Raw genomic sequence first — 25,023 nt, forward strand, 5'->3', positions numbered from 1 at the left:
TATTTATTTAATATTTTTTTTTATTGTGAATGAATATTATAATGCTCACTCATAAGAGAGAGAAAAAAGAGTGTTCAAACCTTTGAATGAGTAGATGGTGTGAGACCCATGTTAATATTAAAAGGGATGTAAGTGAAAGAAGAATGTTGTTATAATGATTATGTAACAGTGAATTTCATACTTTTTGATGAGATGATAGGTGTTATAATATTATAACATTATGGATGCCTTTATTTTTCTTACAGGAGAACATTAAACGAAGACGGATCGATGGAATAAAACGTAGAAATTTAGGTCGATTTTATCGGTGAGAATTAGAGTTTTTGATTTCGCCAATGAAAGCAGGAGCGAGACAGACGGTATCAGCATAAACCACATCCATGCTTCAGACAATCACATTTTAAGAGGGATAAAATGGAAAATAAATCCACACAAGACTACGTGATCTAAACAATCCAAAACCCATTAGACAAAACCAATTACCAAACCCACCTACGCGATTTGAATAAATCACATAATCAACTACATGATTTGAATAATATTGTTAGTTGACTTAATTTAAAAAAAAAACAATTCAAAAGTCCATCTAAATATTAATATAACCACCTAAATATAAATTGTATCAATATTTGAATAAACATCTGTAGATTTTAAAATCAGTTTGAAGAGGTAAAATTGATAGAAAATATGGGATTAATATGAGAGCTTGCTTTGTTTAAAAATAAATTATTTTGTCACTTGTTGAATTCCTTACAAATTATAAAATAATATACTGTTAGATTTGAATACAAAAATAAATTTAAAATGCCAATTTTCGTATTTCCATTGTCTTTTTATTTAATTGCTCATTACACTACTCTAGAGAATATTTATTATTTTCACTTAATTGAGTAAGAAAATTAGGAGGATGGCCACATTCAAGTGAGTTGAGCAAAACAAATGGAGTAGGCCAATAAACTAAGCTAAAAAGGCAAGCATGGTGAACCAAGAAGGCTAAGTAGGCAAAGCGAAATAGATAGGTCAATCTAGTCAAGTAAGCTAGACATGTAGAGATGTTTAACTAGTTTAAGCAAATCAAATTGAAGGAAAGCAAAGCTAGACAAGGGTTTAAGCTAGTCAATCACAAACACACCTTAAATGCAAAACATATGAAACAGCAATGTTTTAATCCCTTGCATTTATCAAAAATATTTGACGACCAATCGTAGTTGATCGTAATGTGTAGAAAGAATATAAAGTAGTAGCAACTTAGCTCAAAATTTTACATCTCCAACAAACAAAATATATCTTCTATTTGAATTATAAATCCCTTCTTTGATTTTCAAACTTTAGCAAATATAAATTGAAACAGAAATGCATAGAAACATCATCTCATATAAGAAAGACCGGAGAAGAGTTTACTCAAGGCTCATCATCAATATCAAACGTTGAATCTGAAAAGCATAACATCTCCTTCCTGTACAATGTAATCTTTTCCTTCTGATCTCAGCTGCATCAAGAGAAATGGATTGTAAAATTTGGATTCACGGTATTTTGAAATTAAGCATTAATATCGTGAACATAACGAATCGGGGAATAATGTATTGAACTTACAACTCCTTTCTCCCTGGCAACTGCTAAAGAGCCAGCTGCCACAAAGTCATCATACGAGACCTGCCAAAGTACCATACTTCATTAGCAAGGAAATTAGTACAACAATGATGGTGAAACCATCTTCCAATTAGCGAAAGAAGAGAAGAATTATGATGATGTAGCACTAAGATCATGCATGTCATGTTTGTCCCAACTATTCAGAGTCAACTATATACACGCATCTTTTATCCCTATGCTTTATGCAGACTACATCAGTATCGCTATGATTGCTCTCTAACAAAGAACATTATCATCCTGAATTCCAGGTAGATGCTTGACTTAATTAATTTATTGGAATAAATACAGTCAACCTACAGTTTCTGCTCGAATGAACCCTTTCTCGAAGTCAGAGTGTATAACTCCAGCAGCTTGAGGTGCAGTCATGCCTGTTGGGTGAAGAATGTAATATGATCACTAGGAATCATTTTTGACATGACCAAAAAATATGAACTTTCTTTTAGCAACCATACACAACCAACCTGCAAGAATTGTCCACGCTTTTGTTTCCTGTGGCAAAACAAGAACACATAAGTAATTGTTGAGACCAAATTGTAAATAGATAGCACTTAACTGGAAATATATCAACAGAAGGAATCTAAACCGTAAGAATAGTAATAGTAATCCATATTAAAGTAGAGGGGACCACCTAGGAGGAACCCTAATAATTATTTTTTCCGCTTTAACATGTTATCAGAGCATTGTGTTGATCAACTCCTAGCACGGACCAGATCTGATCTAGTATATTCCTCTCCCTTTGCGCAGGACTCTTGTTCTTTTCTTTCTTAGCTCACTTTCCATCATTCCTGCTGCTTTTCTTCCTCATAGCTCACAGTTTGTCATCAGTGACCCAAAACTCTTCTGATTTCTTCAGATTTGCCATCTCTGCAGATCAGATTTGCTGCAAGTGGCTACCACATTTCTACATCAAGTATTAGTTTTTTTTCTAGCCTTTCCTTTTACTGCTAATTTTTTCCAGATCATCAGATTTCTCTGTTTCTGGGTCTCCTATAGCAGATGCCCACAATTTCAATCTATCCCAGCATCAGTAAATTAATTGATTTCTTTCTGGTTCTCCTTAACCAGTATGTCTGCAGCAAGCAGTTGCTGATCTGATTTTCCAATTTTTTAGTTATTTGCTTCTGAACTTATTCTATTTACTTGGATTTGGTTATGAATATCTGATACGATTATAGATCCAAGCATCAGACATAATTTTTCAAAGTGAAGAGACAGAGACTTCGTCTAAGATGAGTCAAAAGTTAGGGTACAGGCACAAAGATACAACAACAATATACTTAAAATAAATCTATTATCTTAATCCATTTAATAATTAATTAATACACAAATTAATAGGCAGAATAATTAATCTATTAACCAAATTAACATAATTTAAGTTCAAAAATTAATCTATCTAATATTTTTTAAAATAAGAATTAATTTAATTTATAATAAGATATATAGGTTATATATCCTAATTTAAGTTATATACATTATATTTAAATTATAAGATATATAATATATAAGTTCTATAATAAGTCATAAGTTATTAAATATCTTATATCATACATGAGTTTTATAAACATAATTTCACACTCACCTTCACTTTTGGTCCTCTACTCCGGTCCTCTGCTTTGCACTACCTAATCCCCATTCCAGCACGCCCCCTAGGCGATTTGTCAGATGATGTCGCTCCCTCATGCAACCTAATATCTTTGTGAGGAGGTAAGTTTCCTCATTCAATCTTCTATCTCCCATTTTATGGTTCTTCTTCCATATACAAGTGCGGATCCTCAAGCTCATTTTTCATACCCATATCCATGTCATATTGTGTCATGTATGGTAGGAAGAGATAACAAGTCCTAGTAAAGTTGTTCCCAGTTTTCAAGCTTCCAAATCCTTCAACATCTGTTTCAAAGTTGTTTTCTGATGATTTCCGGTCTTTTCTCCTCTGGCAATCACAGTAACATTAGCACGCTATCACATTCGGATTCTTTTGGTTTGGAATGAGATCACCTCTCTCCTAGCACAACAGTATGTCTCACCAGAAGCAGTGTTAGGGCTGTAAATGAACTGAACATTCGTGAGCAAACTTAGTGTTCGGTTTGGTAAGAGCTTGTTTATGTTTGTTCAATACACACAAGATCAATTAAATAAACAAGCTTGAATAACTTATTAAACTAAACAAACATGCTTGAACACATATGTGTTCAACTCGTTCATGTTCGTGAACAATGTTTGTGAACAATATTCGTGAATCATATTCATTGATAAAACTCTTGTCAACATACTAAATAAATAAATAAAAACTTTTAAAATAAACAAACAAGTTTAAATTATCAAGCTCATTAGCTCAATAACCAATCAAATAAACAAAAATCTCAAATAAGTTTGAATTAAAAGTTCGATAACATCTAAACAAACCAAACTCAAGTCAAGCTTGAATTGAAAGTTCGATAACATCTAAACGAACCAAGCTCAAGTCAAGCCCAAGCTCATCAAAAATAAACCAAGCCAAGTTTGAATAATCATTTCAAAGGCTTGGTTCATTTTAGGCTCAGCTTGGCTCGGTTACCTTATCAAACAAGCTTGAACACCCCAAATCTTGGCTTGTTTAGAAGCCCTAAGCATGGTCCTTGTGATGGTATCCTTGGCAGCAAGCCTTTTACTACTAATCACACTGTTGGGATATCAATTGACTATAAATCACTACTTCAATGGAGAGCTGTCTAGAATGCACCGTTAAACTGTGACACCCTTAATTTAGAATGCTACTTTTAATGCTTGCATGATACATGCTTCTGGATCAAATATTTGGATTCTAGAATCAAGAGCCTTTAAGCATATGTCTTGCATCCTATACATGCCACTCTAACAAATAGGTCACTCTCATTTGTGAAATGTGTTGATAAGATGACTCCTTTTTACTATTTTCTTCTCTATTTTATGCCTACATATTCTTTCAATTTACTATCTATGAATAACTAATAAAATCACTAAATTAATTAATAACCTTTAAGTTGATTCTATTTTCAATCATATTTATAAATTAAGGATCGGAAAGGTGATCCATACATTATGAATCTCATGGATTACATCTAGTAGTTGATTCTTCTCCACTTCAAATTCATAGTTGTCTAGACCATCCAAACCTCAAAGTCTACACAAGATGGTTCTTAGTCTGTCTAACTTAAAGTAGAGTGTCAGTCTTTCCAACTAGGAAAACATGCTTGATCTTCATTCCCTCACACTACATGTAAGCTTATTAGGTTCAAAAACAAGGTAATATTCTTAGTGAGTCAATGAAATTATATTGTGATGAACCGGCTACCATGCACGATGCTTCCAATCCTTTCTGCAAGAGGATAAATCACAGTTGTTCTGAAAAAGGGCAGTCCATGGAGATTCTCACCTCTTTATATGATAATCAGCCAATACATCATTAATGCCCTGTTTACTCCGAAGCGTGGATTAGAAAAGGACGGACTATACGAGAGTCAAGATCCTTTCGCCTATTTACATATAAAAATAATAGCTGAGAACGGATTTCAAATCCATTTATTTTTTTCCCTTTTTTCGTCCCCTCAAAATTGAACGGAAGCGAGAGATGAGACAATCTCCTCCATGCCACCGTGTGCAACCTCAAGATCTCCCACACCTTCTCCTTGGACTTCTCGCCATAGCATTCTGCCTGCAACACCAAGTCAGCTTCCACATCTCTAGAGTCAACTCAATCATCGCCGCCACCTCTTCCCCTTTCGCCTCCCCCTCCCCCATACTCCACCTCCACAACCCCAACCTCAGCACCAATCACTCCCCATTAACCCCCACGCACACAGAACAATGTCGTCGTCGCTGTCGCCAACAACCACAGCGAGGACGGAGGATCCGACACCCCAGGTTGTGGCCACCAACCCAGCAACCGCCCCGCTGAGTCTAAGAACAAGCCCAAGACAAACCGTCGGTCATTGTCAGGCTCTGCGCTCGCTCGTGCTAGAGATCGCCGCCTGTGTCGACGTGATGGAAATTGTCACCTCCTTCGCCTGCCACAGGTAGCACGACATCTCTATGCTCAGTTGCAGCAACACTGTCACCAACGTCACACTCCGCCAGCCTACGGTGTCGTCTGACACGACTGTCATGATGCTCCATGACTGACTTCTTCCTTCTAGCGGTCTCCCCTCCGGAAGAATTCCTTTCCCTCATCCTTTGTTGTTTCCTTCTTTTATCTATTTTCCTTCGCCTTTCTCTTCCCTTCCCCTGAGGAAACCGTTGATTCCTTGTTGTTCTTCATCCTCGCTTTGGAGTAAATAGAACATAAGTATGAGAGTACCTAAAATTGAGAGTATATTTATAATAAGTGTTTTACAATATTTTTAACATAGCTTGAGGAGTGCTAGGAACAAATATAAACAAAATAGTGTCAATTGTAAATATACCATTTGGAAAGGTGTAAATGTAAAAGAATAACAATAGTACTCTATATCAAGTAGAGGGGGCTACCAAGAAGGTAACCTTAATAATTCACCCCACTTTAACAGTAGTCAAGCAACGAAAAAGAACTGATCAATTTTATAAGAAAAGCTCACCTTTTCCCCTGATGTAAAATAAGTCCGCAACCCTAAAAGCTTGTATGTAGCTCTTATCAGATTACCAAGACCACTTTCATCAACACCAAGGGACTTAAGAAACTCAACTCTCTCCTCTTGTAGCAGTTCAGTAAGCTCTGCTTCTACCTAATATGTAAAATCAACACATCAGAATTCACCTGATGATAGTCCAAAAGGAACAGCATAAATGGAAAGAGCAATGGCAGTTAGATTGTAATATATACATATAAGGATGGATCAGATTCGGATGTGTATCCTATATCTAATTCAAAAAGTTCATAATATCAAGATAAGCAAGAAAAGAGAGACTTCGGTTTATTGCCCCTTTTCTTGGTTCTGAATTGAGAATTGAATAGAAATGAAGTTGAAGTGGACTGCCAAAACTAAAAATGTTGTAGCTGCTTTGTTTCCGGATTTGAAGTGACAACTATGATTTTCACAAGTGACAATTCATGGCTACGCACCACGCTGTTCACACAATGGGTAATCATTATTGGAGGCCCATGAATGAGACACATTTTTTTTATTACTAACATACGACATTCAATAGAGATCACCTGTAAAGATTGGCAGAAGAGTACAACAACAACAACCAAGCCTTATCCCACTATGTGAGATCAGCTATATGGATCCTTCTACGTCATTGGGTTCTATCACCTACTATATCATCATCTATATTTAAATAAATTTTATCTTATTTTATTATTGTTAACCAAGTCTTTTTTTCTATATTTCTCTTTCTTGTTCGATGCGCATATTTGTCATAATTTCACATTATCTAACTGGAACATTTACATGTCTATATCGTCTTAAACATGTCTCTTGGAGTCTTTCCTCAATAAATGCATACTTTTTCTCTATTGCTCTTATTTCTTATTCTGTTCATGCTCGTATGTCTACATATCTACTTTAATATCATCATCTCTGCAACTCTCATCTTCTACTAATGTGCTCGAGTCATAGCCCAACATTCAACGTCATATAGCATAACAGGTCTAACCGTCATTTTGTAGAACTTTCCTTTAAATTTTAAAGGTATTTTACAATCACATAAAACACCCAACACTCTTCTCTATTTCAACCATCATATTTGTATTCTATGTAAGACATCTCTCTCAATCTCTCAATCATTTTGCAAAAATAATCCTAAACACTTAAAACTCTCGGTCTCAGACAACTCGTCATCTCCTATCTTAATAATTGTCCCATTACATCTAGTATTACTAAATTTAAATTTCATATATTCTTTATTTACTCTACTAAACCTAAAATCTTTCACTTCTAGTGTTTCCTGCCAAAATTCTAGTTTAACATTTAGTCCTACACATGTCTTATCTACCCAAACAATATCATTTGTAAACACCATACACCACAGTACTGCATCTTGAATGTGTCCAATGAGTTCGCCCATAATTAGTATAAAAAGATAGGGACTTAGAATTGATCATTGATATAACCCTATTTTTATTAGAAATGTTTAATTAATCCACCAAAATTTTTCACTCTGATCATTACATTCTCATATATATCCTTAATTAGTTAAATATATATTACACTAACACCTCCCTTTTCTAGAATTTTCTATATAATTTCTCTTAGCACTCTATTATAAGCTTTTTATAAGTCAATGAATATCATGTGTAGATCTTCCTTTTGCTCCCGATACTTTTCAATTAGTTGCCTAAGAAAATTTATAGCTTCTATTGTCAACCTTCCAAGCATAAACCCAAATTGATTTTCAGTCATCATGATCTCCTTCCTTAATCTTTTTTCTATTACTCTTTCCCAAAGTTTCATGGAATAACTCATTAATTTAATACCCCTATAATTTGCATAATTTTGTATGTCTCCCTTGTTCTTATATAAGGGAACTAGAGCATTTACTCTCCATTAATCAGATATTTTTTTCGTTTTCAATATCATGTTAAATAATTTTATAAGTCATTCAATACCTTGTTTCCCTATGCACTTTCATACCTCTATCGAATATTATCTGGTCCTCTACATCACATTTAAAGTTTATTCTATTTCTAAAGTTTGAATTTTACAACATAAATTTAAATTTCTATAATCATTTGACTTACTTAAATTACCTAAGTAAGGTTGGTCACCTAAACATTTATTAAAAAATTGATAAAAATATAAATTCCACCGCTTTTTTATTTCTCCATCATTTACGAATATTCTATTACATTCATTTTTAATACATCTTATTTGGATAAGATCTCTTGTCTTCTTCTCTTTCACTTTAATTATTCTATAAATGTCTCTTTTCCATCTTTTGTATTCGATTTTCGATTAACCATTCAAAAATTTCATTCTTTACTTCATTCATTGTTATCTTAGCATTTTTCTTGGCTATTGTATATTTTTTAAGTTTTCCTCATTCTTACAGATATATAATTCCTTATAGATTGTTCGTTTTTCCTTCACTTTTTCGTATAATTTCTCATTCTACCACCAAGATTTCTTACTTAGTGGTGCATGCCCCTTTGACTCACCGAGCACACTCTTGGGCACTATTTTCAACTTTGATATCATCTTATCTCATATCATATTAGAGTCACCATATATTTCACGTAATGTTTGAACTCCTATATTCTCCGTAAATATGTTTTGATTCCCATCATTTAACTTCAATCGCTTAATTGTAGGAGTCGTGTATATTTTTCTTCTATTGATACTATAATTGAGGCATTTATCCAACACTAGTAATTTATGTTGGGTAGTTAAGCTTTCTTCAAGGATGACCTCATAATCTTTACAAATCTTTTATCCCTCTTCCTAACCATAAGAAAGTCAATTTGCGATTTATTATTCCCACTTTTGAACGTGACCAAGTGTTTATCTCTTTTCTTAAAAAACATATTAGCTAGTATAAGATCATATGCTATCGCAAAATTCAATATAATTTTTTCTTCTTCATTTCTGGTTTCAAACACATAACCCTCATGCAACCTCTTATATTCCTCATTTTTCACTCCAATATACCCATTTAGATCGTCTATTATTAAAATCATTTCATTTGGTAGAATATTTTGTAATACTTCATCCAGATCATCCCAAAACCTTAATTTGGTATCTTTATCTAATCTTACTTGAGATGCATATATACTAATATTGTTCAACAATTCTAAGCTATAGCTCTCGTTTGTACATGTGGATACGTCTAATTGTCATAAGTAATCATATAAAAAAGAAAGGTAAGAATGTTGTCACAGTAAAATACCATGGTAAATTGAAATAAAAGGTGAATTAGGTGGCTAACTAGAAGAATAATCTCCTTTGAACTCCCTTATCAAAAAAATATGTAGATCTAAGTTCGCAATCATAGCTAATAAAATTACAAACAGAAATGATTGTCAAGGATTACCATGTGTAAATCTTGTTTTTGCTACGATACTTTTTAATTAGTTGCCTGAGAAGATGTATAGCTTTTATTATCGACCTTTTATGCATGAACTCAAATTGATTTTCAATCACTGTGGTCTCCTTAATTTTTTAATTATTTTTTCCCAAAGTTTCATGGTATGACTCAATAGTTGAATACCCCTAGAGTTTGCATAATTTTGTACGTCTCTCTTGTTCTTATATAAAGGAACTAGAGTATTTTTCCTCCATTGATCAAACATTTTTTCATTTTCAATATCATGTTAACTAATTTTGTAAGTCATTCAATATCCTATTTCCCTAAACACTTCCATATATCTATCAGAATTTCATTTGGTTCAATGACTTTTTCATTTTATATCTTATTTAAAGCTTGTTCTACTTCTAAAGTTTGAATTCTACGATAAAAATTTAAATTTCTATGCTCATTTGACCTACTTAAATTACCTAAGTTAAGTTAGTCACCTAAACCTTCATTAAAAAGTTAATGAAAATATAAATTACACCGTTCTTTTATTTCTCCATCATTTACTAAGTACTCTATTACATTCATCTTTAATACATCTTATTTGGATAAGATCTTTTGCCTTCCTCTCTTTCACTTTAGTTATTCTATAAATATCTCTCTCCTTCTTTGGTATCCAATTTTCGATATAGTCATTCAAAAGTTTCACTTTTTACTTCATTCACGACTTTTTTAGCCTTTTTTTGCTATGGTATATTTTAAAAGTTTTCCTTGTTCTTATAAATATATAATTCCTTATAGGTTGTTTGTTTTTCTTTCACTTTCTCTTGTACTTTTTCATTCCACCATCAAGATTTCTTACATGGTAGTGCATGTCCCTTTGACTCATCGAGTATACTCTTAGCTATTATTTTCAATTTTAATATCATCTCATATTAGAGTCAATGTATATTTCACATAATGAACTCTTATCTTCTCCTTAAATATGTTTTGCTTCCCATCTTTTAACTTTCACTACTTAATTCTAGAAGTCATGTATATTTTCCTTCTATCGATACTATTATTGAAGCGTATATCCAACACTAGTAACCTATGTTTAAGCTTTCTCTAGGAATGACTTTACAATCTTTACAAATCTTTTTATCCCTCTTCCTAACCATAAGAAAGTCAATTTGTTGTTTATTATTCTCACTTTTGGACGTAACAATGTATTAACTAATATAAGATCATATGCTATCGCAAAATCAAATATAGTTTTTTCTTCTTCATTTTTTGTTCCAAACCCATAACCCCATGCACCCTCTCATATTTCTCATTTTTCACTCCAACATGAAAGGTAAGAATGTTGTTAGGTAAAATACCATAATAAATTGAAATAAAAGGTGAAATAGGTGGCTAACTAGCAGAATGATCTCCTTTTAACTCCCCTGTCAAAAAAAATCTGTAGATATAAGTTCATAATCATAGCCAATAAAATTACGGACAAAAAATTAGTGTCAAGGATTACCTAGGGGATGGGAGAATCCTTAATAATTTCCCCCATTTTACAGAGATACTAGCATTTGAACGAAAAAATAGATGAAAATGTAGCACAACAGAAAAAGAGTAAAGTAACAGCATTTCCATTTGAAGGGAAAAGAAAAAATAATCAGCGAAGTAAACAAGCCAAGTTCCTGCATTTACTCATGTAAAAGAGAGTAGAATTCCTGCATTTACTCCTACTTTATCTCAAATGACGACACTTTAACGGACTTCAAGTTTGTTCTACAAAATACGAAAGGTGTCCCATTTTAACAGAGTTTAAAATAGTTTAACAAGGTCATAGTTGGGATTAGGTCGTAGAAAGTACAGAGTTACCAGTTTTCCGCTTTCGTCCACTGACATCTGGTGAGAAGACAGTAGAAAAAGATCAAGTTGTTAAGAGGAAGATAGTAGTCTCACTTAAAATCCAGTAATCAAAAGATAAACTGATGAACAGGAGGGAGAGTGAATTTGGAATGGATTAAGGGCCACAGTATCTTGAGAGAGTAGCATAGATGTACAACATGCAAACTTTCAAAGGGAATAACATAACTACGTAACAATAGAGGTTAACAAGTTGACGGAGAATCCAATAATGAGTGTCTTTGCGAAGGAGTGATTGACAGCGATGCAAAGGCAGCTTCGAGATCTAGAGTTTCTTTTGAATTGTACCTCTTTTATATAAAAAAAAGTTATTTCGTAAGTGGACATAGTGAACTGTGGTTGTAACAGGATTGTTGAAAGGGGAAGAGAAAAAATCTTCACAAACTGATGGAGAGGAAAAGACAGTCAGTACAGCGATGTGGAAGGCAAGGAGGGTGTTCATAACATCATGTTCGCAGATGACACCGCCCTCAAACATGTATCAGAACAGAAGGCACTGATCAAGAATGAACTCCAATGAGAACGAAGCAGAGAAGGAAGAGAGAAGGCTCAAGTCTCAGATACCAGTCAGATTTGAGAAATACTAAATTTCCTTCAAAAAAAAAAGTTGGGCTAAAGGCACTATTACAAGTGGATACATATAGTAATTGCAAGAAATTATATAATGGGAAAGAAAACAGGATTCTTTCATGGATGCTAACATGGTAGTAAGATAGAATATAGGGAGATTCAAGTAGATAACAAGAATAATCTCCTTACTGCAACAGGAAATGATTTTTGGAAATGCATGAAAGATACACATCTTAATATTACTAAAGATATGACTTTCCATAGAGCTCAAAATTTGGAAAAGATTCATTCGTAAACCCAAACAGTTGGGCTTATGGTTTAAGTCTTGTTGTTGTGATGCAGAAAAATTCAGTTTTATGAATCAGAAAGCTTTAAATTTATGGGTTTTAAAAGTTGTAAGATTTTATTTTAGTTAACTCATAGTTCAACTATTATTTAAGGAAAAAAGTTATTTTAGTAATAGTTACTGATTTACTTATCGAATTTGCAGGGAATAAGATTTTTTTTTTTTTTTTTGATTGGGCCTTTGAAAGAAGCCCCAACTCTTCTTGTTATCTCATCTTTCAATTTAATAAAATTTATTGATTATCTTTGTTAGTTTGTTTGTCCCCGTTCTGCATCATGTTGTTTGTTTCTGATGGAAGTTAAATGAAATATATGCTATTGGAAAATTTAAGTTGAAATTGGAAAAACATATGAATTTTCTGTAGCATTATCTTTCCGCATTCCCTAATAGAAACATATAAGTTCATTAACAAAGCTACAAATTTTAAATTTACTTAGGTTCATCAGATTGTGAATAACACACATGCTAAAGCATGTTCACCTGTCAAAAGTAGAGGACAGATTCTATGACAGATTGACATTCTAAAATAAATAACAATACGGAACATGTAATCAAAAATTCTTCAAGAAAGAAGGTAAAACAAATCCTCAATTAGGTGACGAATGCACATTTACTAGTATCAAACCTGTGCTGATACTGTCACTATGCCAGATTGTAATTCTGATGCAAGCTTTGTCACTTCCTTGACATGAGGATTATTAGTTGGAGCAGCAAGATCAGACTCTGCAACATTAGCTACATATATGACAGGTTTCATAGTCAGCAAACAGAGATGACGTATAGAATCTTTCTCCAGTTCTGTTAAAGAAACAGATCGTGCAGGTTTTCCATCCATAAGTGCCTTCTGAATTTTTTCCAATCCAGACTTCTCTGCCTCCTCCTGCAATGGCCATGATAATTGAAGAAAATAGAATCATATTAGAAAAATAAAAGACTTGCTTGAATTAAGTAAACCTTAAAGAAAATACATCTCAGATTCAACCAATAAACTGGCTATCAGTGTGATTTACCTTCGATTTTGATTGTGTGTCTTTTGCTTTGCCTTTCTTAAGCTTATCTAGCCTTTTCTCAATCTGCAATTCTTGCAAGGATAAAACTAGAGTCCATTCAGCTCTTAAAGTAAGCAAGATACTTAGCAAAACAATACATATAGTGAACTTGTCAACCTGATCAAGATCTGAGAATACTAGCTCTAAGTTGATCACATCAATATCTGATTTTGGATCTATTTTCCCATTCACATGTATAATATCATTATCCTCAAAGCAACGTACTACCTGGGAAGCACAGAACATGAAGAAAACCCATCCAAAAATACTTGAGGAATGCAGAATATGAAGAAAATCCATTCAAAAAATACTGAAAGAACCATGCTAAAAGTATTCAGTTGATCCAAAAAGAAAGAGAAGTTATTAGTTAATTCATAAGGGAATTTGACACTCACGTTACAAACCAAGACTTGACATTGCAGGAAAAATTGGCATATAACTTTTCTGGTATTTGGTCACTAACAACTTGGGATAGGGACTTATTTTGACCAAACAAACCATGGGCCATGTAGTTTCAAAAAAAAAAAAAAGATAATTAACTTGATTAAATAAAGTCAACATCGCCTCGATCTCAAATCACACTCTTCTTGGTCTCACCAGATTCCACAGCCCTCTTCTTGATCTCCAACACCTTCTACTCCATCTCCACCACAAGTTTCTCAATATCCATGACTCTTCTCAAACTCTATCTTAGCTCAATCTACACTACCATCTCCTTGCAATCTACTTGATCAATGTTGTCATTTGCTTGATCTCCACCATTTAGCTTGATCAATTGAATTCTAGGTGAACTAGTAGACTTTGGAGCCATTCCTAGTGATATTGATACCATTAATCAGTCTTATTAGGGATTTAAAAGTTGAGCGGTGATAATAATTTATGAACGTAAAGATCATGCAACTCAAAGCCTATGAAATCCTTAGGGTGCCCTTTTATCATTCTTTCCAGATTCTTATTAAAATGTGATGTGGTAGCAGCAATTTAATCTATAGTCATCAACATCAAAGCTGCTTAAGGATGCTCGGGCTTAAAAATCATTTCATAATTTTGAAGATAGCCTCCGCTCACTGGCCCAAGCTTAACACTAATATATATTGCTAGTCATTTGCATGTCTGTGATTGGACTTGACATTGAGAAGTTTATTTGTTTGATGGTTTATGGTACAAGTTCTTGGATATAGTTGTCCACTAGAATTTATTAATATAGATTCAATTGATTTAATCAGTTAGTAGAAGATGCGTGGTTTCTGAAATGATTAGATTTTACTTGGCTACTTATGGAACATAGGATGTCTTTAATTGATTTTGCATTGTTATTATTGTATTTGTTTCTTGAAAGTTAAATTTTTGCTAAGATATATTAGTTTCTTGTGTTAATTGTAAGGATCCTTATCAGAACTAAATGAAGCTATGTATGACCGATGCACGTGAGAAAGGAATTGCATTAGCCAAGTGACACTTAAGTGACGAATTAGTTAGGTTAATTACATAGATATTATTTAGCCTAAAACCCTTAAGTTTTGTGTTAGGGTTGTTTGTGTGCTTAATCAAGCATTCAAATGATAGAAACTTAACCTTATAATGAAAATCACACAACTGACTAATGCTAAGTTAAATTTAAAATTTTCGACAAATAATACTTTTCGAATAAAGAAATCATATTCGAGTTCAATACTACCTATTCCGATTATCTTAAGTTTGTCGTTATTTCCAAAGGCGACTGTTCGTAGGCTCTTGAGTTTTAGTTTAGTGAATTTGGTGTGATCTCGAGTCATGTGTTTGGAATATCCACTATCCAATATCCACTTAAATTCCTAAAAAAAAGTAGAAGATGTTATCGCATATTAATTAAGTTTTTAATTTAAGTCTTAATTAAGTTTAATTAAATTTTAATTGAGGTTTTAATTTAATTTAATTTTAAGTCAACCTAGTCGAGTCTCATAAGCGCTAATCCAACTTAAATCCATTTTGGAAATCTAGATTGAGACCAAGACTACATCCTTGTCTTGGTAAGACAGGATCTAACTCATAATCTTATTTTATTTAATGTGCTAACTCTATTTTACATGTTATTTTTGTTATTGGACTAACTTGTTTTTGCATGAGTTAATTGCAAAACGTCAATCTCGGATGAACAGTGCTCGAGCCACCTTGGAGCTAATTTGAGGTACCCTGGAACAGATGGAGGCACGCTCGCGCAGATAAGCTTCATAGATAAAGTTTCGACCATTAGAGGCGCCTCGAAGATGATTGGAGACTCCTCGGAGCTAATAGAGGCGCCTCAGAGCTGTTAGAGGCGCTTCAAGTGGATAGAGGTCGCGACAAATATGAATCGGATCAGTGCCATGGGAGGCGCCTCAGGTCATTGGAGGCGCCTCCAATGACCTATTCAAACATAACTTCTTTACGAGCTTCCTTGATTTTTCTTTGGTGCTACTGCTGTGCTACGGCGCTGCTATGCCTGACTACTGCAGACAGACCAAACCAACCCCAAGGTGGTTTTGATGTGATCAACCAAGTCAGGTTAGATCATGTTGGTATTTAACCCCTGCATCTAAGTGTGCAGGAACTTAAGAGCACAAGAAGTCGAGCAAAAGACCCAGTTAGCGAGAAGGACGGCACAAAAGAGAGCCGACGGGCTCGGTGTGTATAAGGGACGAGGTGCTACAAAAGAGTATGCGGGCGGACGAGAAGGGAGCATGCGGTGTTTCTGAAGGACGAGAAGCCGAAGTGGAAGATTGCTCGAGGAGACGAGCAAAAGACGCAGCTAGCGAGAAGGACGGCACGGGAGAAAGCCGACAGGCTCGGTGCGTCCGAGGGCCGAGGCGCTGCGAAAGAGTACGTCGGTGGACGAAAAAGAAGCACGTGGCGATTCCGAGGGATGAGAAGCCGAAGCGGAAGATTGCTCAAAGGTCGAAAATTGGGTTTGGGTGAGCCCTATTCCGGATGGCCGAGATCACTCAAGCGAGCGGAGCCGAAGCGGAAGATCCGGACCAATGCGAGCGGGGCCGGAGCAGAAGACCCAGACCAAGGCGAGTGGAAACGAAACAGAATACCGGGACCAAAAAATCAACAAAAGCTGATTTTTCGGTCTGGGGTGCCCCGAGCTGGTCCAGGGCTACTAGACCTGTCCAGGGCGCCCGGACTCCAAGCACCCAGAACCCTTTCGGGCACCTGGAGCAGAAAATTATCCAGAACGTGACGTGGCGCGTTCCGTTGCAACGGGGATAAAAGTTTATCCCCTCCCAAGCGCCTAGAACCCTTCCAGACGCCCCAACCAGGGCTATAAATACCCCTACTCCAAATGGTTGAGAACAACACTGAAGAATACTTGTAAACACTTTTAGTTTGTTCTATTATTTGTTTGTGAGCCATCAACGTTGTAAGAGGCTTCTCCGCCTGAAGGAGACTGTTTACTGAGCTTTTAACTTCCTTGGATTAACAACCTCCCTGATTGTAACCATGTAACCCCTTCGTACCTCTACTCTTAATTTACTTCTTTTTCAGTCTTTTATTTTGTTTATGCACGTGTCAGTTCAATTAAGCTGTAAAAGTTCGAGGAAGGTTCGTTTTATTTTGCAGGACCATTCACCCCCCTCTAGCCGACCGCCAAGGGACCTACAACTGTATCAGAGCGAGGTCATTTCAGAAGGACTATCCACCGACTGAAGCACAAGAAATGGTCGGTGCAAGCATCTACCCACCAGTATTCGAGGAGGAGTTCGTGTTTTGGAGACGTCGAATGGAGGTATATTTTAAAATCGATTTTAATATTTTACTAACAATTAAGTATAGTTTTGATATGCCCAAAAGCAAAGAAGGAAAAGAACTTGAGGAGCATCAATGGACTAACTCAATATCTCGATAGAATCGGCAAATATCAGAGTGCAAAAGAACTTTGGGAAAAGTTCTTGAAACTCTACGAAGAACCTAAAGAAGATAAATCCAATTCCTCGATGGACGCCGAGTCATCATCAAGAGAATCCGAGACTAAGGAAATTACCGGAACAGCTCTTATAGCCGAGTACGTACCTGAAGAAAAAGAAAGCTCATCCGAGATGAGCATTGATGAAGGGGGAGATTCTTCGGAAGAAAGCATCGATGAAGGAGGAGGAACATCAGAAGAAAGCAGCTCTACAGGGGGAGTATCAGATTCTGAGATCAATAAGGTAAGTCAAGTACGATCCTTACCTCCGAATAAAATGTTTGAAATTATAAAGCTATTATCAAAAAATTATTGTAAATTAGATAATGAAAATAAGGATTTAAAATCAACCTTAGTTATATCTTGTAGACTAGAAGATCGCGACAAGATTCAAACTGAAAATGAAAAATTGAAAATTGAGAATGCAAATTTAAAGGATCAAACAGAAAACTTAAACAATTTTGCATGTTTAAATTTGGCTGCTTCAACTTTCAGGAACTATAAAGGATTAAATTGAAAATTTAGATATTACAAAGAGAAAATTAGAAAATTGTCTAAAAAGTATATTCCTCGAAAATTTTTAATTAACTCAGTTGGAAAGAACTTATATTGGGTTCCAAAAATATGCTTAAGATGATTGTTTTTGGACTTAGGGCTTTCAGAGAGAAAATTAAATAGTCAATTTCTTTAAAAGATTTTGTCTAGAAAGTGGTTGTGGTTTCAATATTTAAGAAGGCCTAGTGCCTCGCCACAGCCTGGAAGTCGATTATTGAAATAAGTATTTAATTGACTAACTGTTAAGCATTCAATAGTTATAAAAATATTTTAAATTGTCTGTCAAAATTTCTTATTATTAAAAAATTAATTAATAAAAATCATATTTGTTAGAGTTATTTTAGCAAATTTATTTTTCTGTGAAATTTTATCTAAACAATTTTTTTCTCGTTAGAAAATTTTTATGAACTAATTATCAAAATGCAAACTTTTCTGCCAAAAATTCAACAATTAAAAGAGTTTTTTTAAAAAAAAAATCAAAGTTTTTAAAACTTAACCTTTCATATTTTTGTTTTTCCCTTAGACTTTAAAGTTAGTTTTTCCAAAGTCATTTTAAAAGTACCCATTTTTAATGTGAATAAAAGGGGAAGTAGTAAATATTAAGTTTAGGGGAGGGTAGTTAGTACAAATTTTTTTAACTTGCAAAAATTATAATTGTTATTTGTTTATGGTTTACCCTAGCTTAACTTGAGTTTGCTCACATCAAAAAGGGGGAGATTGTAAGTACTCCAAGGTGGTTTTGATGTGATCAACCAAGTCAGGTTAGGTCCTATTAGTATTTAACCCCTGGTCAAAGTGTGTGGGAACTTAGGAGCACAGGAAGTCGAGTGAAAGACGCAGCTAGCGAGAAGGACGGCACAAAAGAGAGTCGACGGGTTCGGTGCGTCTGAGGGACGAGGCGTTGTGGAAGAGTACGTGGGCGGACGAGAAGGGAGCGTGTTGTGTTTCCGAGGGACGAGAAGCCGGAGTGGAAGATTGCACGAGGAGACGAGCAAAAGACGCTAGCGAGAAGAACGACATGGGAGAGAACCGACAGGCTTGGTATGTCCGAGGGACAAGCCGCTGCGGAAGAGTACACCGGCGGATGAGAAGGAAGCACACGGCGATTCCAAGGAACGAGAAGCCGGAGCGGAAGATTGCTAGAAGGCCGGAAGTTGGGTTCGGGTGAGGTCTATTCCAGATGGCCGAGATCACCCAAGCTAGTGGAGTCGGAGCGGAAGATTAGGACCTATGCGAGTAGGGCTGAGCATTCGGTCAAAACTGAACCGATCGAACCGAATAGACCGAAAACCGAATAAACCGATTTTTTTTTCAACCAACTGAACCGACCGAATTCTATAAAAAAACCGAACCGACCGAACCGATAAAAGATCGGTTAATTCGGTTTTTGACCGAATTAACCGAATTTTAAAACTTTATTTGATTTTAATTAAAAAAGAAGAAGAGATTTTATTTTATTTATTATATTTTTAAATAAAAAAATTAATAAATATTTTTATTCGGTTTAATCGGTTTATTTGGTTTAACCGAATTACAAAACTTAAAACCGAAACCAAACCGAATTCACCGAAAACCGAACCGAATTTTAGAAAAAAAACCGAAAACAGAATTAACCGAACCGAATTCCTAAATTCGGTCGGTTCGGTTCGGTTCGGTTAATTCGGTTTTACCGAATTTTTGCTCACCCCTATATGCGAGCGGGACCGGAGCGGAAGACCCGGACCAAGACGAGCGGAACACCGGGACCGAAAAATCAACAAAAGCTGATTTTTCGGTCCGAGGCACCCCGAGCTGGTCCAGGGTACCTGGACTTGTCCGAGGCGCCCGAAACCATTACGGGCGCTCGAAGCATAAAATTATTCGAAATGCGACGTGACATGTTCCGTTGTGACGGGGATAAAAGTTTATCCCCTCCCAGGCGCCTGGAAGGTTCCAGGCGCCCCGACCAGGGCTACAAATACAGCCTTAGTCCAAATGGTTGAGAACAACACTGAAGAACACTTGTAAACACTTTTAGTTTGTTCTATTATTTGTTTGTGAGCCATCAACGCTGTAAGAGACTTCTTCGCCTGAAGGAGATATTTACTGAGCTTTTAACTTTCTTGGATTAACAACCTCTCCGGTTATAACCAAGTAACTCCTTCGTGCCTCTACTCTTAGTTTACTTCTTTTTCAGTCTTTTATTTTATTTATGCAAGTGTTAGTTTAATTAAGCTGTAAAAGTTCGAGGAATGTTCGTTTTATTTTGCAGGGCTATTCACCCCTCTCTAACCGGCCGCCAAGGGACCTACAGCATCATGATGTTGTAACTTCACTGTTGATAATGTAGTCAGTGGTCTAATAGAACACTAGATTCGTAAGTAATATTAAGATGAGCAACTAAATGTACTAACATAAATAGTATACAGACAAACAGAAAATGTCTGAAAAAACAACCAGAAATGTGAACCTGTAGTATTGAATCCACTTCACGTATGTGTGAAAGAAATTTATTGCCCAAACCCTGAAAAGTCATAAAACATGTGATGGTAAAGTCCAGTTAAAAAATGCTTTAGTTACTTGATATCAACTCTTAAAGCAAAGAAACTTCATTAAATATGATCAGGAAGTCCGCCACTGTATTTTATTTACAATTAACTTCAGGAATGTCCTTGATGGAGAAGAAACACCTGTTCAGAAAATTAGCATTTTACAGCGACTGTTTAACTTGCAGATACAGGAATTGGTTTATGAAGTTACTAAGAAAACACAAACTAACAATTCCATACTATAATTTATATGAAAACTGAGAAGGCTTACTGCAAATGACCACTTATCCCATAAACTCACGATATTAGGAAAGGAGTTCATACTTTACTATTGATACACTAACTCACATAAGGAAAAGTGGATTGGGGTACTCAGATCCAACATGTAGACTAACTCAGCTGAACTGGTAGGTTTATATTTTAAAAAAAAAAAATCAGGACCTCCTACTCTAATACTATGTGAAATTTTACAGGATAGTGGCTTCTTAACAAAAGCATAAGTGATTAGGAGAATCTTACTTGTGTTATTAAAGACTCCTCCTCAGACATGAACGACCAGTATGGATTAGATTGGACCAAGTAAGTTATATAAACAGACTTAAAGTAAATGTTAAAGTGATTTTCAATTACCAAATCCAGATTAAACACTGATAAACGAGAATATCTACAAAATGCTACTAATCATTCAAGAAGACCTAGTGCTTCAAAAAAAAATTTTTAAAACAAGTATAATTTATATATTACTTATTTTAACAAAAAGTTTGGAAATACCTTGTCAATTTATACCTTCAATGTAATACAATAATCACTAGTATACCAAAATCTAAATAACTGACATCAAAAAACACTTTAGGTTTGCCTTTTAACTGATCAACATTAGTGCATTGTCCATACTGACTAAAAAATCAAGCTCAATTTATGGGCCTACTCGTGAGTTTAATCACCAAGTTTACTACCCAATGAAGATCATAAATGGGAAATAGATTGTTAGAATGCGGCCAAGGTTTTTGTATTAAACTAAAATCAGTCAATGAAAGAACCTAATGAAGTATTCCAGTGGGAATTGAATGAACCTTTTATTAATAGTTGATTGTACTTTGTCACTATCTCTTAGAAAGAAATCTTTTGAAGTAAATGAGGAATTGTGGACATAATTGTTGATATGTTTAGGACAATCAAGAAAATAGAACATACAAACAGATTATCACTGACTAAAAAACAACAGTAACATATTGGATCATGCTCCCTACAAAGTACAAAGTAACATTTAATACATTCAACATAAATTAATACATAACAACTATGAAAAAGAATGTGTATCCAATTAGGACAACTTCATTCTTTATTAAAAATTGGGAGATACATGATTTAAAAGTAAGTCCTTTTCTTTAGCAAAATTTCAGTTGTTTTGGGAAGATGAACTCAGTTAGTAATAGGTTTGAACCAACCTAAGCACAAAATTATATCAATACGTTTAGTGACTTACCAACACAATAAACAGAATAACAAACTGTTTACCTCTCCTTGACTTGCTCCCTTGACAAGGCCAGCAATGTCAACAAACTCTACAGACGCTGGAACTGTCCGCTGAGATTTACTAAGCTTTCCAAGTACATTCAATCGAGGATCAGGGACTGCCACTATGCCAACATTTGGCTCTATGGTACAAAAGGGAAAATTAGCGGCCTGGGCTTTCCCATTCTCCACCTGAAAACAAGGCATCAAATCGTAAGATAACCTAAATCAGAATTACCAAAAAAGACCATACTCATTCACAATTGTGATTTAAAATGGAATTCTTTTTCATTTTCGACTGTTCTTTGATAACAAAAGGCTATCTATTTTTGGCTCCCAGCACCAAAAAGCAAAAGGGATTGCAAGTACAAAAGAATACGGTGCATGGGTATGAACGGGGAGCTTACGACGGCATTGAAGAGGGTAGACTTTCCGACGTTGGGGAGGCCAACGATTCCAGCCCTGAGGTTCATGCTCAACCTGGAGCCAGATGAATAGAACCGTGGCCACTGGCATCGGAATAGCAGCGTCGAGTATCCGTAGAAGCATGAAGACGAAGAGAACGGGGTACGGCTTATCCCTAGCATAGCAGACTCCAAAACCCTCGCCGCCGCCACCATCGACGGCCGCCAGCAGCTGCTCAGCACACGCGCAGCCACGCAGGTAAGAGAAAGAGGGAAACGAGACGGATCTTCAAGATAGGCGACGCATGTAACTCACGTGACACTAAACAGCATTTTTAAATTGTTTATTTAACTTTATTTATTAAAAAATTTATCGAGTTCAACTGCAGCTCAAACTCAACTAATGATTTATGAAAAACTTATATTTTTATTTTTAATATATTAAAAAAATAAATTTTTATAAATTTTATGTATTTAAATCAAAAAATAAATTTATAATTACTTTTTATTTAAATTAATGAATAAGCATGTTCAAAAATTATTTATGAATAAAATAAATATTAATTTATTTATTTTATATATTTTTATTATTAAATGACCTTTTACCAAATTTTACATTAAACTTATTCATAGTCATTCTCATTTACCATTCTAATTCCACTTGTTATTAGTAATTGATTTTTTGAACACCTTCTTAAAAACTTTATTCTCATTCCATTTTGATATGGGGGGTGACATGGAAAAAATTATCAAGGGTCGAGTGGATTGAAAGTTCATAATTTACTTAAGTAAAATAGTTAAAGATTATGTTATAGGGCATCGACCCCCAAACTTCGAGTCATCGAAACCCAACTCCCAACTCGAGTCACCAAAACCCAACTCCCGACTATGGCCTACTAGTCCACCTTAGATGGGAGAGGGACACTAAGTCCTAACTCCCCGACTCTGAGTCATTGAAACCTAACTTCCCGTTACGGACCTACGATTCCACCTCAGATGGGAGAGATACACTAAGTCCCGACTCTTGACTTTGAGTCATTGAAACCCTAACTCTCGACTACGGACCGACCAATCCTTATGAGAGGTACACATATACACACCAAAAAACATCATAATTCTAATAGTCATTTCCTTTCCACAAAAATCTTACTTTTGGCATTGGAGTGGTTGCGCCAAGAACCCTCCCGACCGTCATTCTAATCTATTTTCTTATTGTGTTCCTCATCTCAGATCAGAGGTCATGCAATCTCCTAGAAAGTCAACGTCAGTGACACCTTATCGATGAGTTGACCATTGACATTCTTAGGTAGGATCAAATTTACGTTGTCTGTAGAAATACTGAGTTAAGAACTGAACTAAGGCTCGATGAGATGGACGATGTCAGAAGACCCAACAGGAGATAGTGATAAATCAAATGTCATCGCCATGATGACGGAGTAGTTCAACAAACTGGTGGCGGTCACCGTGCAAGCGATGCTTCAAGTGCAACCTCAACCGTCGACACCAAAGGGACTCATCCCCCAAATGAACACTCATCTCGACCTATTGAGGCCTCACCAACATTGCAACAAAGGTCGGCTTGGCTAGGGGAAATCCCTAAAGAGGCGTTCCATACCCCAGTTGATATTTCCAATATAAGAGAGAAATATTTAGGGTCTTTATGGGAAACTCTCCGTCGAAGTCGCCCAACAAAAAAAAATGTATTTTAGGCAAGGTACAAGACGCTCGAGGTCCTCCCTTCTCGCTAGCTATCCTTAAAGATGAGCTACATAAACATTTTCAAGCTCTACAAATTGAAGAGTATAGCAGCACAATGGATCCTAAAGACCACATCTGTAAGTTTGAAAATGCCTCTTTATTGCACCAGTATGCAAATGGAGTTAAATGTCGGGTCTTCTTAATGTCTCTATCAGGTTCGACACAGAGATGGTTCAATCACCTTTCAACAATTTCCATCCATTCTTTCGAAGATTTCAAGATGGTATTCTTGAGGTGTTTTGCTACTAGTCAAAGATATCAAAATACCCCTCATGATTTATTCGCCCTTAGACAGAAGTCCAAAGAACCTTTAAAAGAGTACTTATAGAAGTTCAATCGAGTAGTGATGGATACACCTTTAGTCACTCCTAAAATACAAGTCAGTGCATGTTCACAAGGTAATCGACGAGGATTTCTTTAGATCCCTGGTGAAAAAAAACCTTGGTCGATTTTGATGGGTTACAAGCTTGGCCTTTGAAATACGTCCAAGTGGAAGATGTCAGCTGACTAAAAGAAAAGAAGAGTCAGCTTAGGCCTCATCGTCTGATCAGTCAGATCGAAAGGCGACCCTTCCTCCTTTACGAAATCAGGATTTCATGAATCGCAAAGAAGTGAAAGTTGTGCAAACTGTGGAGAGTACCCCTACCAGTAGGCCAAGTTAGGAGTTTATGACGGAACCTTATTGTGATTTTCACATGTCGAAACTCACTTCACTCGGGAATGCCAATAATATGCCCATGAACTTCAACTCATAGTTGATCAAAGAAAGGTGGGTCATACTCAATTGGCCAGGAGGTCTACTGAACCCTACCACCATCCATAGAATGGTGAGCATAAGACGGATGCAGGATGGGGGTCCGTGGCATCAGTCTCG

At 35.6% G+C, this 25,023-nt stretch overlaps 1 protein-coding gene and 1 long non-coding RNA gene across 2 annotated transcripts; one reads left to right on the forward strand and one right to left on the reverse strand.

Moving 5' to 3' along the window:
* Positions 1 to 1,149: 1,149 nt before the first annotated feature.
* LOC122020094 (ribosome-binding ATPase YchF-like) lies at positions 1,150 to 22,682 on the reverse strand. Its single transcript, XM_042577849.1, has 11 exons — positions 22,395 to 22,682; positions 21,991 to 22,179; positions 20,394 to 20,447; positions 13,582 to 13,692; positions 13,426 to 13,488; positions 13,041 to 13,295; positions 6,219 to 6,365; positions 2,112 to 2,139; positions 1,948 to 2,018; positions 1,594 to 1,653; positions 1,150 to 1,489 (listed from the first exon to the last, which is right to left on the reverse strand). Exons 1-11 carry the CDS (start codon positions 22,605 to 22,607, stop codon positions 1,421 to 1,423), a joined length of 1,260 nt encoding a protein of 419 aa, XP_042433783.1. The 5' UTR covers positions 22,608 to 22,682; the 3' UTR covers positions 1,150 to 1,420.
* On the forward strand, positions 2,408 to 11,983 carry LOC122020095. Its single transcript, XR_006122096.1, has 2 exons — positions 2,408 to 2,560; positions 11,848 to 11,983. It is a non-coding gene; the product is annotated as an uncharacterized LOC122020095 (long non-coding RNA).
* Positions 22,683 to 25,023: the final 2,341 nt, after the last annotated feature.

This window comes from Zingiber officinale, chromosome 9A (assembly GCF_018446385.1).
Source record: "Zingiber officinale cultivar Zhangliang chromosome 9A, Zo_v1.1, whole genome shotgun sequence".
Taxonomy (NCBI): domain Eukaryota; kingdom Viridiplantae; phylum Streptophyta; class Magnoliopsida; order Zingiberales; family Zingiberaceae; genus Zingiber; species Zingiber officinale.

Excerpts from the sequence above, each read along its gene's own strand:
- LOC122020094 (XM_042577849.1), bottom strand. The coding sequence starts at position 22,607 with ATGGTGGCGGCGGCGAGGGTTTTGGAGTCTGCTATGCTAGGGATAAGC. Across the intron at positions 13,489-13,581 it reads TATTCTCAGATCTTGATCAG|ATTGAGAAAAGGCTAGATAA; the intron begins GTTGACAAGTTC and ends CAAGAATTGCAG. Across the intron at positions 1,490-1,593 it reads TTGCCAGGGAGAAAGGAGTT|CTGAGATCAGAAGGAAAAGA; the intron begins GTAAGTTCAATA and ends CTCTTGATGCAG.